Source organism: Entelurus aequoreus, linkage group LG25 (assembly GCF_033978785.1).
Source record: "Entelurus aequoreus isolate RoL-2023_Sb linkage group LG25, RoL_Eaeq_v1.1, whole genome shotgun sequence".
NCBI lineage: Eukaryota > Metazoa > Chordata > Actinopteri > Syngnathiformes > Syngnathidae > Entelurus > Entelurus aequoreus.
In genome coordinates this window covers 13940870-13959752 of record NC_084755.1, presented here as the reverse complement: position 1 = coordinate 13959752, position 18883 = coordinate 13940870, and the positions used below count along the sequence as shown (strand labels likewise).

General features: G+C 36.5%; 1 protein-coding gene across 1 annotated transcript in view; it reads left to right on the top strand.

The window, feature by feature from the left end:
- Positions 1-7522: 7522 nt before the first annotated feature.
- Positions 7523-18883, top strand: part of hs3st3b1a (heparan sulfate (glucosamine) 3-O-sulfotransferase 3B1a) — a 45219-nt gene continuing 33858 nt past the window's right edge. The window contains exon 1 of the mRNA XM_062037149.1: positions 7523-8224. Coding sequence (XP_061893133.1) covers positions 7746-8224 — 479 coding nt within the window. The 5' untranslated portion in view covers positions 7523-7745. The remainder of the gene's footprint in view (positions 8225-18883) is intronic.

Here is an 18883-nt window from a genome sequence, read left to right as displayed (position 1 = left end):
TGCACTCTGCAATGAGGTGGCGACCTGTCCAGGGTGTACCCCGCCTTCCGCCTGGATGCAGCTGAGAGAGGCTCCAACAACCCCCCGCAACCCCAAAAGGGACAAGCGGTAGAAAATGGATGGATGGATCGGTTTTGTGCACCGGTGCACAGTCATGTTGGAAGAGGAAGGGGCGCGGGCCAAACTGTTCCCACAAGGTTGGGAGCATGGAATTGTCCAAAATGTCCTGAAAAACAACCCCACACCATAATTCCTCCCCCACCAAATGTCCCACTCCGCAAAATGCAGTCCGAAATGTACCGTTCTCCTGGCAACCTCCAAACCCAGACTGGTCCATCAGATTGCCAGATGGAAAAGCGTGATTCATCACTCCAGAGTCCAGTGGCGACGTGCTTCACACCACTGCATCCCACGCTTTGCATTGGACTTGGTGATGTATGGCTTAGATGCAGCTGCTCGGCCATGGAAACCTATTCCATGAAGCTCTCTGCCTACTGTATGTGGGCTAATTGGAAGGTCACATGAAGTTTGGAGCTCTGTAGCAACTGACTGTGCAGAAAGTCTTTGCACTATGCGCTTCAGCATCCGCTGACCCCTCTCTGTCAGTTTACGTGGCCTACCTCTTGGTGGCTGAGTTGCTGTTGTTCCTAAACTCTTCCATTTTCTTATAATAAAGCCGACAGTTGACTTTGGGATATTTAGGAGCGAGGAAATTTCACGACTGGATTTGTTGCACAGGTGGCATCCTATGACAGTTCCACGCTGGAAATCACTGAGAGCGGCCCATTCTTTCACAAATGTTTGTAGAAACAACTGCCAAGTGATTAGGACACCTGATTCTTATCATTTGGATGGGTGGCCAAATACTTTTGGCAATATATCGTATCAATGTATCAGTTTTCTATACAACTGCTAATTAGGGTCTGTGGTGAGCTGGAACCTATCCCAGCTGACTTTGGGGGAAAGGCGGTCTACACCCTGGACTGGTCAATAGTCAACCACAGGACACATATAAACAACTCATACTCACATCAATTGACAGTTTAGTGTTCAACTCACATTTCCAACTGAAACATGAACCCGGATATCCTGACTCTGTGAATGCAACAGACAGACCAACCACTATTCCACTATGCTGCAAAAATTACAAATATCAATTAAAACAAAATATATGATCTTTTTAGGGCTGTGAATCTTTGGGTAACACACAATTCGATTTGATTTGATTCTTGGGGGTAACGAAACAATTCAGAATTGACTCTCAATTCAAAATCAATAGTTTTTAAATAACATTGGGTGCCAGTTGTATGCTTAACTACATCCTTCCATGAAATGGATAAATGTTTTAATGACATTCAGACTTTACTTCAATCAATAACGGAGCAGCATCTCCTCATCCGGAAACGACCACACAGGAAATGTGTCCCGTGAAAAACCGTCCGACCGAAACTCTAATAACTAAAGTTCCTTGGGTGAATAATGTAAACTCACTACACCGGTATGTTTTAGCGCTTTCATGGCGAGTTTACTGACAGATATAAGTAAGAACTAGAGATGTCCAATAATGGCTTTTTTGACGATATCCGATATTTCGATATTGTCCTACTCTTAATTACCGATTCCGATATCAACCGATACCGATATATACAGTCGTGGAATTAACACATTATTATGCCTAATTTTGTTGTGATGCCCCGCTGGATGCATTAAACCACTACCTTTTTGTAGCTGGGTACCGGTCAACGCTTGAAAATTTGTCCCACGGACCCGGGGGGGGGGGGGGGGATTTTTTTTTCATAAATAAATACAATCATGTGTGCTTACGGACTGTATCCCTGCAGACTGTATTGATCTATATTGATATATAATGTATATATTGTGTTTTTCATGTTGATTTAATTAAAAAGAAAAAAAGAAAAAAGTAATTTCTTGCGTGGTCCGGTACCAATCGGCCTGGTGGTTGGGGACTACTGCATTAAACAATGTAACAAGGTTTTCCAAAATAAATCAACTCAAGTTATACAAAAAAGTGCCAACGTGCCATATTTATTATTGAAGTCACAAAATGCAGTATTTTTTTAAACATGCCTCAAAACAGCAGCTTGGAATTTGGGACATGCTCTCCCTGAGAGAGCATGTGGAGGTTGAGGTGGGCGGGGTTGAGGGAGTAGCGGGGGGTGTATATTGTAGCGTCCCGGAAGAGTTAGTGCTGCAAGGGGTTCTGGGTATTTGTTCTGTTGTGTTTATGTTGTGTTACGGTGCGGATGTTCTCCCGAAATGTGTTTTGTCATTCTTGTTTGGTGTGGGTTCACAGTGTGGCGCATATTTGTAACAGTGTTAAAGTTGTTTATACGGCTACCGTCAGTGTGACCTTTATGGCTGTTGACCAAGTATGCTGGCATTCACTTGTGTGTGTGAAAAGCCGTAGATATTATGTGATTGGGCTGGCACGCAAAGGCAGTGCCTTCAAGGTTTATTGGCGCTCTGTACTTCTCCCTACGTCCGTGCACCACTCCGTACAGTTGTGTTTTAAAAAGTCATACATTTTACTTTTTGAAACAGATACCGATAATTTTGAAACCGATACCGATAATTTCCGATATCACATTTTAAATCATTTATCGGCCAAATCGGCAGTCTGATAATATCGGACATCTCTAGTAAGAACTTTACACTACTTTACATTAGAAATGGCAACAGTGGAGGATGAATGTCCCATAACAAGAAGTTAGAGAAAAAGAAGAAGCTTATCAGCTACGGGGTCGGCACAGACTACAAAGGAAGACGCACGCAATTTTTCAAGATTCATGCAGATCCCAAATACAGATCAGCAGGTACCAGAAAGTAAGAAAAGTTCCTTTTGCATAATATTGCGAAACAAAACGCCAGATGGTATGTCTTACCTTATACACACACCATAATAATACTCCTATGTTGAAGCACATCAAGTGGTGCGGCTTCATAGCTTACCAAAGTTGTACTAAAACATTTTGATAGATTTTTATGCGCCGTGTGTAAAGTTCTATATTTTCAATGGAACATATAAAATGTTGGTGTTGTTTACTTGAGTCATATTGCCATCAGAGTGCAGCCTACACTTATCTCTTATGTTTGACTGCCATCTACTGGTCACACTTATCATTACACCATGTACCCAATAAAATAGCTATGAGGTCGGTAAGCTTAACCAAACGTATTCCTTACATTAGGCGCACCGGGTTATAAGGCGCGCTGTCGAGTTTTGAGGGGAAAAAAAGATTTTAAATGCGCCTTATAGTCCGGAAAATACAGTAATGAAGCCAAATACAAAAAAGGGAACAAGTGAAAAGCACACTTCTCTTTTTTAAGTAAACATGTACAGCACATATGGGCGTTTACAGTAACAATATGATTTGCCCGAGTGTCTGGACAGGACAGGTTAAAAATGTAATCGATTTTTTTGTTTTAATCGATTAAGAATCGTTACAGGTAAGAATCAGTTTGTTTGACAGGCCAATTATATTTCAATATTTTCTTCATTTAAAAGGCACTGTAAAATGTTAATATGAAAAATGTGGACTATTTTTGGTACACACATGGTGTTCGGGGTTAAAACATACTTGCCAACCCTCCCGGTTTTACCGGGAGACTCCCGGAATTCAGCGCCTCTCCCGATAACCTCCCGGAAGAAAATTTCTCCCGATAAACTCCCGGAATTCAGCCGGAGCTGGAGGCCACGCCCCCTCCAGCTCAATGCGGACCTGAGTGGGGACAGCGGCGACAGTCTGTTTTCACGTCCGCTTTCCCACGATATAAACAGCGTGCCTGCCCAATCACGTTATAACTGTAGAATGATCGAGGGCGAGTTCTTGGTTCCTTATGTGGGTTTATTGTTAGGCAGTTTCATTAACGTCCTCCCAGCACGGTAACAACACACAACAACAACAGTCACGTTTTCGTCTACCGTAAAGCAGTTCGTCTGCCGTAAACAGCAATGTTGTGACACTCTTAAACAGGACAATACTGCCATCTGAACACATCGGAACACTGAAATTCAAGTATTTCTTTTATTTATACGTATAATAATAATATATATATATATATATATATATATATATATATATATATATATATATATATATATATATATATATATATATATATATATAGCTAGAATTCACTGAAAGTCAAGTATTTCATATATATATATATATATATATATATATATATATATATATATATATATATATATATATATATATATGAAATATATATGAAATACTCGAGTTGGTGAATTCTAGCTGTAAATATACTCCTCCCCTCTTAACCACGCCCCCAACCACAGCCACCGCCCCGCCCCACCCCACCCCCCAACCCCCACCTCCCGGAATCGGAGGTCTCAAGGTTGACAATAATGTGTTAAAGACAAAACAGGAAGTGTGCAAAGTAATTAAATCTGTAATGTAAAAAAAAATAATTTTACAATTAACTCTCTGGAGAGAATTTTTTAAATTTATTCAAAGCCAAAAAGGACATAAAAGGAAAACATCCACCATGTAATGTTTTTTTTAATTTTTTCATTTTGAGCCTTTTGATCAGATAATGTCAGAGGTTTAAATTAGTAGAGAAAATGTTATGCAAATCTAAATTGATAACTGTGACATGATTTGATTAAATTACCTTCAAATGGTTTAAACAAAAAGATTACATATATGCATTTTTATGGATGAAGTTGATTGTGAGATTTTAATAAGGGAAGTAAAAAACAAAAAAGAACATACAAGGAAAATATCAAACTATCCATTCCATCCATCCATTTTCTACCGCTTGTCCCTTTCCACCATGTAATATTTTTTATATTTTTAGCCTTTCGATCAGATAATGTCACAGGTTTAAATGAGTAAAGAAAATGTTATGCAAATCTAAATGAATAACTGTGACATGATGATAAAATGCCTTCAAATGGTTTAAATAAAAACATTACATGTATGTAGTTTTAAGGTTGAAGTTGATTGTGAGATTTAAATAAAGGAAGTAATAAAAAAATAAAAAAATAAATATATCCAACATATTTTCATGCCGTTTGAAAAATGAAGGATTTTTATATCCTGTAAGCAAAAATGACTGAGAACAAGGGGTTTTAATACCAGTAGTTATGTTCAGTTGTTATTTCATTCTACCATTGGATTGCCTTACAGTCGGTTTCCACTGTAAACGGCAAAGCAATATTGCTTTCAAAATAAAAGCCTCCCACATTTAGACACTTTGATAAAACATTTAAAAACTCGATATATCCAACATATTGTTATACCGTTTGAAAAATGAAGGACTTATATATGCTGTTAGGCTTTGGGGCATCGTCCAATAACTAGCAGTGTATCATACACCTGAGAAAGAATTGGACACAAATGAAAAAAACCCTTTGATAAAAATGATGTATAATGGAGTAACAACAATAATTATGGCCAAAATTCTGCAAAAATGACTGAGAACAAAGGGTTTTAATACTTGTAGTTATGTTCACTTGTTATTTAATTCTACCATTGGCTTGCCTTACAGTCGGTTTCCACTGTAAACGGCAAAGCAATATTGCTTTCAAAATAAAAGCCTCCCACATTGAGACACTTTGATAAAAAATTAAAAACTCAATATATCCAACATATTGTTATGCCGTTTTAAAAATTAAGGACTTTTATATGCTGTTAGGTTTTGGGGCATCGTCCAATAACTAGCAGTGTATCATAAACCTGGGAAAGAATTGGACACAATTGAAAAAACTTCTGATAAAAAATATGTATAATGGAGTAACACAACAATAATTATGGCCAAAATTCAGCAAAAAAAAAGGGTTTTAATACTAGTAGTTAGGTTCACTTGTTATTTCATTCTACCATTGGCTTGCCTTACAGTCGGTTCCCACTGTAAACGGCAAAGCAATATTGCTTTCAAAATAAAAGCCTCCCACATTGAGACACTTTGATAAAAAATTAAAAACTCGATCTATCCAACATATTGCTATGCCGTTTGAAAAATGAAGGACTTTTATATGCTGTTAGGTTTTGGGGCATCGTCCAATAACTAGCAGTGTATCATAAACCTGGGAAAGAATTGGACACAATTGAAAAAAACTTCTGATAAAAAATATGTATAAGGGAGTAACACAACAATAATTATGGCCAAAATTCAGCAAAAAAAAAAGGGTTTTAATACTAGTAGTTAGGTTCACTTGTTATTTCATTCTACCATTGTCTTGCCTTACAGTCGGTTTCCACTGTAAACGGCAAAGCAATATTGCTTTCAAAATAAAAGTCTCCCACATTGAGACACTTTGATTAAAAAATTAAAAACTCGATATATCCAACATATTGTTATGCCGTTTGAAAAATGAAGGACTTTTATATGCTGTTAGGTTTTGGGGCATCGTTCAATAACTAGCAGTGTATCATAAACCTGGGAAAGAATTGGACAAAATTGAAAAAAACTTCTGATAAAAAATATGTATAATGGAGTAACACAACAATAATTATGGCCAAAATTCAGCAAAAAAAAAAAAAGGGTTTTAATACTAGTAGTTAGGTTCACTTGTTATTTCATTCTACCATTGTCTTGCCTTACAGTCGGTTTCCACTGTAAACGGCAAAGCAATATTGCTTTCAAAATAAAAGTCTCCCACATTGAGACACTTTGCTAAAAAAATAAAAAAACTCGATATATCCAACATATTGTTATACCGTTTGAAAAATGACAGACTTTTATATCCTGTTAGGCTTTGGGGCATCATCCAATAACTAGCAGTGTAGCATACACCTGAGAAAGAATTGGACTAAAATGAGAAAACCCTCTGATAAAAAATATGTACAGTGGAGTAACACAACAATAATCATGGCCAACATTCAGCAAAAAAAGGGTTTTAATACTAGTAGTTAGGTTCACTTGTTATTTCATTCTACCATTGTCTTGCCTTACAGTCGGTTTACATTGTAAACGGCAAAGCAATATTGCTTTCAAAATAAAAGCCTCCCACATTGAGACACTTTGCTAAAAAACTAAAAAAAACTCGATATATCCAACATATTGTTATACCGTTTGAAAAATGACAGACTTTTATATCCTGTTAGGCTTTGGGGCATCATCCAATAACTAGCAGTGTAGCATACACCTGAGAAAGAATTGGACTAAAATGAAAAAACCCTCTGATAAAAATGATGTATAATGGAGTAACAACAATAATTATGGCCAAAATTCAGCATAAAAAGGGGTTTAATACTAGTAGTTAGGTTCACTTGTTATTTCATTCTACCATTGTCTTGCCTTACAGTCAGTTTCCACTGTAAACAGCGAAGCAATATAGCTTTCAAAATAAAAGCCTACACCATTGAGACAATTTGATATTTGGCTGACCTCGCGTTAAAGAGACGTTACATACGCACCTGCTGCCCTAAAAAGTCTCCCTGCGAATATGCTGGTTAATTCTACTTGTGTTTCGCTGGACGTGAACCATCCGTGTGCCGGCGCTTCTTTTACTTTGAAGGGCTACCTACTGACGGTGCAGATAACTTGACGCGCTTGTGCGTGTTTTCGCTCACACGCTGCACGGCGAGTGATGGGAGCGCACCTTCTTTTTTTTTTTTTTTTTTAACAACCTGTACACAAGTTCATCCACGCTAGGCTTCCGTGGATGTTTCTGAGGGACTTTTTAAAGTGTAAAAAGTAAAGGTGCGCTTTTGCCAGGATGCCCACCACCTGGAATGCATTAACCTGCGTCTATGGAATATAGCCCGGTGTTCCACGCTCTCCATGTCGTGCCATCATCCCACTTGAAGAACAAAGTGTTTATTTTCTGCATTATGCTCACCCTGTGGGTGTACATGATCTACTGTTGCGTGGGCTACAGCTCCACCGTGCCCGACCTGCAGGCGTATTACAGCCGCGCGGATCAGCCCCAAGTGGACCCCCGGGGCTCCTCCGTGGGGCCGTTGCGGGATTTGCTGAATAACGACAACGACTTGGACAGCAGAGGGGACGACTGGGAGGACGCCGGGAGGACGGAGGATCATTTAGAGAATAATCATCTCCTCAACGTGTCGGAGGCTAATAAACTACCGCAGGCGATCATCATCGGGGTGAAGAAGGGAGGGACGCGCGCCCTGCTGGAGTTCCTGCGCCTGCACCCTGACGTGCGCGCCGCCGGAGCGGAGCCGCACTTCTTTGACAGGAACTACGACAAGGGACTGGAGTGGTACAGGTGACGCGCATTTTCACTTCCTAACAACAATGTTTGTGCAAAAGCTATCTGTGAAAGTCAATCCTTTAAGGCAGGGGTTTGGCAACCAGAAATGCTGAAAGAGCCACATTGGACCAAGAATACAAAAAAATAAATAAATAAAAAAATAAATAAAAAAAATCTGAAAAGCTTTGTTATAAGTGTTATAATGAAGGCAACACATGATGTAACTGTCTATATTAGCTATATTAGCCTACTATCAAAATGACTTTAAGTCTAATATAAGTGTTATAATGAAGACAACACATGATGTGTCTATATTAGCCTACTATCAAAATGACTTTAAAAGTCTTATATAAGTGTTATAATGAAGGCAACACATGGCGTAAGTGTCTATATTAGCTATAATAGCATACTACTATCAAAATGACTTTAAAAGTTGTATATAAGTGTTATAATGAAGGCAACACATGATGTAAGTGTCTATATGAGCCTACTATCAAAATGACTTTAAAAGTCTTATATAAGTGTTATAATGAAGGCAACACATGATGTAAGTGTCTATATTAGCCTACTATCAAAATGACTTTAAAAGTCTTATATAAGTGTTATAATGAAGGCAACACATGATGTAAGTGTCTAAATGAGCTATAATAGCCTACTATCAAAATGACTTTAAAAGTCTTATATGTGTTTAACTTTAACTTTTTTTTTTAACTTTAACAACACACGATGTAAGTTTCTATATTAGTTGTATTAGCCTACTATGAAAATTACTTTAAAAGTATTATATAAGTGTTATAATGAAGGCAACACAGGATGTAAGTGTCTATATTAGCTATAATAGCCTACTATCAAAATGACTTTAAAAAGTCTTATATAAGTGTTATAATGATGGCAACACATGACGTAAGGGTTTATATTAGCCTACTATCAAAATGACTTTGAAATGTGTATATACGTGTTATAATGAAGGCAACACATGATGTAAGTGTCTATTGTAGCTATAATAGCCTACGACTATCAATATGACTTTAAAAGTCTTATATAAGTATTATAATGAAGGCAACACATGATGCAAGTGTCTATATTACCCTACTATCAAAATGACTTTAAAAGTCTTATATAAGTGTTATAATGAAAGCAACACATGATGTAAGTGTCTATATTAGCTACAATAGCCTACTATCAAAATGACTTTAAAAGTCTTATATAAGTGTTATAATGAAGGCAACACATGACGTAAGTGTCTATATTATCTATAATAGCCTACTACTATCAAAATGACTTTAAAAGTTGTATATAAGTGTTATAATGAAGACAACACATGATGTAAGTGTCTATATGAGCTATAATAGCCTACTATCAAAATGACTTTAAAAGTCTTATAAGTGTTTAACTTTAACTTTAACTTTTTTTTTTTTAACTTTAACAACACACAATGTAAGTGTCTATATTAGTTATATTAGCCTACTATTAAAATTACTTTAAAAGTATTATATAAGTGTTATAATGAAGGCAACACAGGATGTAAGTGTCTATATTAGCTATAATAGCCTACCATCAAAATGACTTTAAAAAGTCTTATATACGTGTTATAATGATGGCAACACATGACGTAAGGGTTTATATTAGCCTACTATCAAAATGACTTTGAAATGTGTATATACGTGTTATAATGAAGGCAACACATGATGTAAGTGTCTATTGTAGCTATAATAGCCTACTACTATCAAAATGACTTTAAAAGTCTTATATAAGTATTATAATGAAGGCAACACATGATGCAAGTGTCTATATTAGCCTACTATCAAAATGACTTTAAAAGTCTTATATAAGTGTTATAATGAAGGCAACACATGATGTAAGTGTCTATATGAGCTATAATAGCCTACTATCAAAATCACTTTAAAAGTCTTATAAGTGTTTAACTTTAACTTTAACTTTTTTTTTAACTTTAACAACACACGATGTAAGTGTCTATATTAGTTATATTAGCCTACTATTAAAATTACTTTAAAAGTATTATATAAGTGTTATAATGAAGGCAACACAGGATGTAAGTGTCTATATTAGCTATAATAGCCTACCATCAAAATGACTTTAAAAAGTCTTATATACGTGTTATAATGATGGCAACACATGACGTAAGGGTTTATATTAGCCTACTATCAAAATGACTTTGAAATGTGTATATACGTGTTATAATGAAGGCAACACATGATGTAAGTGTCTATTGTAGCTATAATAGCCTACTACTATCAAAATGACTTTAAAAGTCTTATATAAGTATTATAATGAAGGCAACACATGATGCAAATGTCTATATTAGACTACTATCAAAATGACTTTGAAAGTCTTATATAAGTGTTATAATGAAGGCAACACATGACTTAAGTGTCTATATTAGCTACAATAGCCTACTATCAAAATGACTTTAAAAGTCTTATATAAGTGTTATAATGAAGGCAACACATGACGTAAGTGTCTATATTAGCTATAATAGCCTACTACTATCAAAATGACTTTAAAAGTTGTATATAAGTGTTATAATGAAGACAACACATGATGTAAGTGTCTATATTAGTCTACTATCAAAATGACTTTAAAAGTCTTATATAAGTGTTATAATGAAGGCAACACATGACGTAAGTGTCTATATTAGCTATAATAGCCTACTACTATCAAAATGACTTTAAAAGTTGTATATAAGTGTTATAATGAAGACAACACATGATGTGAGTGTCTATATGAGCCTACTATCAAAATGACTTTAAAAGTCTTATATAAGTGTTATAATGAAGACAACACATGATGTAAGTGTCTATATTAGCTATATTAGCCTACTATCAAAATGACCTTAAAAGTCTCATATAAGTGTTATAATGAAGTAGTGTTGTCCCAATACCAATATTTTGGTACCGGTACCAACATTATTTAGATACTTTTCGGTACTTCTGTAAATAAAGGGAACCACAAAAATGGCATTATTGGCTTTATTTTAACAAAAAATCTTAGGGTACATTAAAATATGTTTTTTATTTGCAAGTTTTTCCTTAAATAAAATAGTGAACATACAAGACAACTTGTCTTTTAGTAGTAAGTAAACAAACAAAGGCTCCTAATTTAGCTGCTGACATATGCAGTAACATATTGTGTCTTTTATCATTCTATTATTTTGTCAAAATTATTAAGGACAAGTGGTAGAAAATGAATTATTAATCTACTTGTTCATTTACTGTTAATATCTGCTTACTTTCTCTTTTAACATGTTCTATCTACACTTCTGTTAAAATGTAATAATCACTTATTCTTCTGTTGTTTGGATACTTTACATTAGTTTTGGATAATACCACAAATTTGGGTATCAATTCGATACCAAGTATTTACAGGATCAGACATTGGTCATATTCAAAGTCCTCATGTGTCCACGGACATATTTCCTGACTTTATAAACATAATATACATTTAAAAAAAACGAAAGAAGATTTTGTGATGCTAAAAAATTGATGTAGTATCGACTAGATACGCTCCTGTACTTGGTATCATTACAGTGGATGTTAGGTGTAGATCCATCAATGGCGTTTGCTTATATTGAAGCATCCCGGAAGAGTTGGTGCTGCAGGGAATTCTGGGAATTTGTTCTGTAGTGTTTATGTTGTGTTGCGGTACAAATATTCTCCCAAAATGTGTTTGTCATTGTTGTTTAGTGTGGTTTCACTATATGGCACATGTTTATGACAGTGTTAGCATTGTTCATACAGCCACCCTTAGTGTGACCTGTATGGCTGTTGACTAATTTATGGCTGTTGACTTCATTCACTTGTGTGTAGTGTGTTCTAAGTGTAATGATCATCTTAATGGTTAATGATCAGACATAATGAATTCATGTCTTGACTTTGTCAACTATAGACAAGTTTTAACACATACTGTATCATGACTCCGGTGTGAAGTGAAGCATTAATAGCTATCACTCATCCTACAGGGATGATACTTGAAATAAACTTACTTGATTTATCTCCATGGAGACAAGGATTAGAGATTTTGAAGTAATTACAACACTGCTGACTGCGGACAGACATTAGCCGCTAGTTAGGTAGCCATGTCTTAAAGCACCTCTTCCTGAGGGCGTTTCAGTGTTATAAATTCACCTTTATTGATAGTTTTTAAGCCAAAATGCGTCCGTTCTCCCTTTTCTGTCTACACACTGTGTCTGCTTGTAAGTACTCTGTGATTGTGCGCTGCCGAACATGCTCGTCTGCATGTGACGACGACGGGTGGGGGACCGGTACTTTTTAGAGGCGGTATTAATATAACTCATTAGTATCGCGGTACTATACTAACACCGGTATACCGTACAACCCTAGTAACACCTCATGATTACAATGTTATGAAGTCAGATATTTGCAGAGTGTGTCTATCTATCCATCTATTGCACTTAACAACCTTACAGTGCACGTGTCTGATTTCTCTGTATTATTTACAAAATGACAGTGTGCTTGTTTGCATGACCTGGAACAGTTTTTCCGGAACATTTGTTTAGTTACACAATCAAATCAGATACCCAGGCTTGAAAGGTGTAATGTATCAAGTTTGCCTGTGGCTGGTGATCTGAGAAAACATCTGTTTATGGTTCTGATCCAGCCAACTGCATCATGCTATCAACCTCTCAGCAGGCAGGGGGGGATGATTGAAGAAGATAAACTCTCACTTATATTGATCCGTTGCCAGCCATTTGTTTTTCTTCTTTAAGCAAAACGGTGCCAGAACTCAGGGATCAGCTGGTTTTCAGTATGCTTGCTTGCTTTCCTAGAAATGTGTCAGAAACATGTCACTATATTGATCTTTTTTATGTGTGTTTTTTTTTAAACAGTGCTAGGTACAAGTTTGTTGTGTTGTGCAAAATGTACAGGAAACAAGATGTGGTGTTAAAAAAAAAGAAAAAAAAAGATCGTTTCAAAGTGGGCTATAACAGAGGAAGTGGACCACGGTTCAAAGGACTTTAGTGGTCTTTTAAGCTGTTTTTGACATAATTTACAGACAAGTTTAGTGTTTAGTTTGTCTTTTTGCCCATCTTTTTCTGGGCTGAGCAATACGTACCGACTGAAATATTTGCATATTTAATTGAGTTTATTAATTTGTGTGGCTTTTTATGATGTTTTTTTAAAAATTGAATTTAGTGTGTTCCCAAACAAGGACATTTAATGAAGGAAGAAGGTTTTCAAAGTTTGGCTTCTCCTTGGGGCAGCACAGTGGCATAAGGGTTAGTATATGTCCATTCTTATTTTACTGTTATATTTGTATTCTCATTGCGGCTTTTTATTTTTATTCATATTGTAATATTTTTCTATTTTGTTTCCATTTATACTACCATTATTTACTTTTTAAATTTGATCTCAATTCTGTACACTGCTGCTGGAATTTTAATTTTCCTGAGGGAACTCTCCTGAAGGAATCAATGAAGTACTATCTATCTATCTATCTATCTATCTATCTATCTATCTATCTATCTATCCATCTATCCATCTATCTATCTATCTATCTATCTATCTATATACAGTATATCTGCATCTGACATCACATGGACAAAGATAAGACCTTCTGAGGAAAGTTCTGTGGTCAGATGAAACAAAAATTGAGCTGTTTGGCCACAATACCCAGCAATATATTTGGAGGAGAACATCCCAGGAACACCATCCCTACCGTCAAGCATGGTGGTGGTAGTATTATGCTCTGGGCCTGTTTTGCTGCCAATGGAACTGGTGCTTTACAGAGAGTAAACAGGACAATGAAAAAAGGAGGATTACCTCCAAATTCTTCAGGACAACCTAAAATCATTCGCTCGGAGGTTGGGTCTTGGGCGCAGTTGGGTGTTCCAACAGGACCCTTTTAAGAGTTAGCGGAAACAAACCAGCTACTTCCTGTCAAAAGATAATCTCAAATAAGCTGAGAGAACGTGTGTTTCACTTCACCTTCCACGGACAAAACGGGTCTAGCTTGAGAGGAGGTAGCGGTCCACTGGGTGGGCCCGTCGGGCCCCTGTGGTGGCATTGAGGTTCTATTTTACGGCTTGTGATCGGTATGCCTGCGCCACTGGGGGTCCGCCCAACTGGACGCCGGCCACAGTGCGGCGGGTTTTCGCGGAGACCGACGATAGTTGCACTCTTCCAGCGGCGGGACTCGGAAGACGTGGGAAATCGGCTCCTTTTCTTTTAAGTTAACTACTTCTCCCCCGGAAAATAAAGCTCTGCTCTGGAGATTTGACTTAACAGAATAGAATAGAACAGAATAGAAAGTACTTTATTGATCCCTGGGGGAAATTCAGCACCACAGTTCGCTCACAATAGACAATAAAGACATTGGTATTTTTTACATGTGAATAATATAAATACAGTCTATTATACAGCATTATTCACATGTGAATAACATAAATACAGTCTATTATACAGCATTATTCACATGTGAATAACATAAATACAGTCTATTATACAGCATTATTCACATGTGAATAATATAAATACAGTCTATTATACAGCATTATTCACATGTGAATAATATAAATAAAGTCTGTTATACAGCATTATTCACATGTGAATAACATAAATACAGTCTATTATACAGCATTATTCACATGTGAATGATATAAATACAGTCTATTATACAGAATTATTCACATGTGAATAATATAAATACAGTCTATTATACAGCATTATTCAAATGTGGATAACATAAATACAGTCTATTATACAGAATTATTCACATGTGAAAAATATAAATAGTCTATTATACAGCATTATTCACATGTGAATAATATAAATACAGTCTATTATACAGCATTATTCACATGTGAATAATATATATGCAGTCTATTATACAGCATTATTCACATGTGAATAACATAAATACAGTCTATTATACAGCATTATTCACATGTGAATAACATAAATACCGTCTATTATACTGCATTATTCACATATGAATAACATAAATACAGTCTATTATACAGCATTATTCACATGTGAATAACATAAATACAGTCTATTATACAGCATTATTCACATGTGAATAATATAAATACAGTCTATTATACAGCATTATTCACATGTGAATAATATAAATACAGTCTATTATACAGCATTATTATTGACATGTGAATAACATACATACAGTCTATTATACAGCATTATTCACATGTGAATAATATAAATACAGTCTATTATACAGCATTATTCACATGTGAACAACATAAATACAGTCTATTATACAGCATTATTCACATGTGAATAATATACATACAGTCTATTATACAGCATTATTCAAATGTGGATAACATAAATACAGTCTATTATACAGAATTATTCACATGTGAAAAATATAAATAGTCTATTATACAGCATTATTATTGGCATGTGAATAACATACATAAAGTCTATTATACAGCATTATTCACATGTGAATAATATAAATACAGTCTATTATACAGCATTATTCACATGTGAACAACATAAATACAGTCTATTATACAGCATTATTCACATGTGAATAATATAAATACAATCTATTATACAGCATTATTTACATGTTAATAACATAAATGCAGTCCATTATACAGCATTATTAACATGTGAATTATATAAATACAGTCTATTATACAGCATTATTCACATGTGAATAACATAAATGCAGTCTATTATACAGAATTATTCACATGTGAATAATATAAATTCAGTCTATTATACAGCATTACTCACATGTGAATAACATACATGCAGTCTATTATACAGCATTATTCACATGTGAATAACATAAGTACAGTCTATTATACAGCATTATTCACATGTGAATAATATAAATACAGTCTATTATACAGCATTATTCACATGTGAATAATATAAATACATTATACATTTGCAGTACATGTACAGTCAAAAGGAACATATACATTATACAGTCTGATGGCTGTCGGTAATTGCTCAAATCATGTTTTACCCCCCTTTAAGATCCGTATATGGAACAGTGAGCCGGCCTTCGTGCTTACTCACCGAGGACGGGCTAATCCTCCGAGTCCGTGGGGGGGGGGGGGGGAAGCTGACTGGCACCCAGTGGCAGATAGAGGGCAGTAAATTCAGAGAGAGTCTTTAGAAAAGCGCAACAGTATCATGGAGCTCGATGAAAAGGGACTCCTGGATCCCCTAAGGTCTGCATTAACCCCGACAATAAAGGAGAAGACAATTAGTGTGAAACATGTTTTCTCTGCCTTCACTTTGTATGCAAATGGCCGCAGGAGGGGTGAAAGTGGCCTTTGACGGCGCTCGGCAGGGGGTCCGCCACAATGGGCACATTCACTGGAGTCAGTCCAGGAAGAGAAGCTTCAAACGTCACCATCTATGTTTTTTCGCTTGGAAAAAACTTTGGGATAGCTCTGTGATGCAAAGTTTCCCCCAAGAGCGGGGTTCAACATTACTTTACTTTACCGGTGGTTGTTTTTGCTCGCTAGGCATTTTTTTTTCTCGCCGTGGTGAAATGGTGGAAGTCGGTGCGAGCTCTCAACATGAAGAACATAAAACGAACCTGTCAGCACTTCTGACACCAGCCGCAAAGAATCAGAAAATAATCTCATTTTACCACTTTTCCTTACCTCTGACGACATGACATCCAGCAAAATGCCTCCTATTGTGCACATTAGACTTTTGAATAATGTTCAAATCATGAGCCTGTTTATGAGCACCACATATTCCGTTTCGGTTTATTTCGAACGTGCTTACGACGCAATGTGACGCATCACACATTCCCAGTTGTTTCATTACAGCACGTCCGAAAAGGAGTAGGAAGAAGCAGAGCTTATTTAATCCTACCCCTTTTCAGACGATAGCAATTGTATCCAGTTTCCTTGTTCTCTGTAACAGAACAGTGAACAAATAAATAATAAACAAATAATATACCATAGTGAGCAAACACATATTAATAAATACATGAATAATCTTTGTCTCAATAAAAAAAAAAGGATTTCAAGATGTTCATCATAATTCTTGTTCTGTGTACTTTGTGAACACTTGTAGTTTGAACAGTCTCTTAAAGGCCTACTGAAAGCCACTACTACCGACCACGCAGTCTGATAGTTTATATATCAATGATGGAATCTTAACATTGCAACACATGCCAATACAGCCGGGTTAACTTATAAAGTGCAATTTTAAATTACCCGGGGAACTTCCGGTTGAAAACGTCTAGATATGATGACGTTTGCGCGTGACGTCAATGGTTGAAACGGAAGTATTCGGACACATTGAATCCAATACAAAAAGCTCTGTTTTCATCGCAAAGTTCCACAGTATTCTGGACATCTGTGTTGGTGAATCTTTTGCAATTTGTTTAATTAACAATGAAGACTGCAAAGAAGAAAGCTGTAGGTGGGATCGGTGTATTAGCGGCTGGCTGCAGCAACACAAGCAGGAGGACTTTGATTTGGATAGCAGACGCGCTATCCGACGCTAGCCGCCGACCGCATCGGTGATCGGGTGAAGTCCTTCGTCGCACCGTCGATCGCTGGAACGCAGGTGAGCACGGGTGTTGATGAGCAGATGAGGGCTGGCGTAGGTGGATAGCTAATGGATAGCTCCGTGAGGTCCCGTAGCTAAGTTAGCTTCAATGGCGTCGTTAGCAACAGCATTGTTAAGCTTCGCCAGGCTGGAAAGCATTAACCGTGTTGTTACAGGTCCAGGGTTTAATAGTATTGTTGATTTTCTGTCTATCCTTCCAGTCAGGGGCTTATTTCTTTTGTTTCTATATGCAGTTAAGCCCGATGCTATCGCGTTAGCTCCGTAGCTAAAGTGTTTCGCCGATGTATTGTCGTGGAGATAAAAGTCACTGTGAATGTCCATTTCGCGTTCTCGACTCTCATTTTAAAGAGGATATAGTATCCGAGGTGGTTTAAAATACAAATCCGTGATCCACAATAGAAAAAGGAGAGAGTGTGGAATCCAATGAGCCAGCTAGTACCTAAGTTACGGTCAGAGCGAAAAAAGATACGTCCTGCACTGCACTCTAGTCCTTCACTCTCACGTTCCTCATCCACAAATCTTTCATCCTGGCTCAAATTAATGGGGTAATTGTCGCTTTCTCAGTCCAAATCGCTCTCGCTGCATTGAAAACAATGGGGAAATGTGAGGAGCCTTTCAACCTGTGACGTCACGCTACTTCCGGTACAGGCAAGGCTTTTTTTATCAGCGACCAAAAGTTGCGAACTTTATCGTCGATGTTCTCTACTAAATCCTTTCAGCAAAAATATGGCAATATCGCGAAATGATCAAGTATGACACATAGAATGGATCTGCTATCCCCGTTTAAATAAAAAAAAAAATCATTTCAGTAGGCCTTTAAACTGAATCATATTGGTGCTTTGTTGGATTTCTTTGGTTAATCCATTCCATAATTTAATTCCACATACTGATATGTTAAATGTTTTAAGTGTTGTACATGCATACAAATGCTTTAAATGAGATTTTCCTCTAAGGTTATATTTCTCCTCTTTTGTTGAGAATAATTTTTGGGTAGCAGGTTATAGTTTGCTTTGTTCATCATTTTAGCTGTGTGCAAATGCACCAAATCGTTGACTTTCAATCATTGTGATTGAATAAATAAAGGGTTTGTATGTTCTCTATATCCAACATTATGTATTAT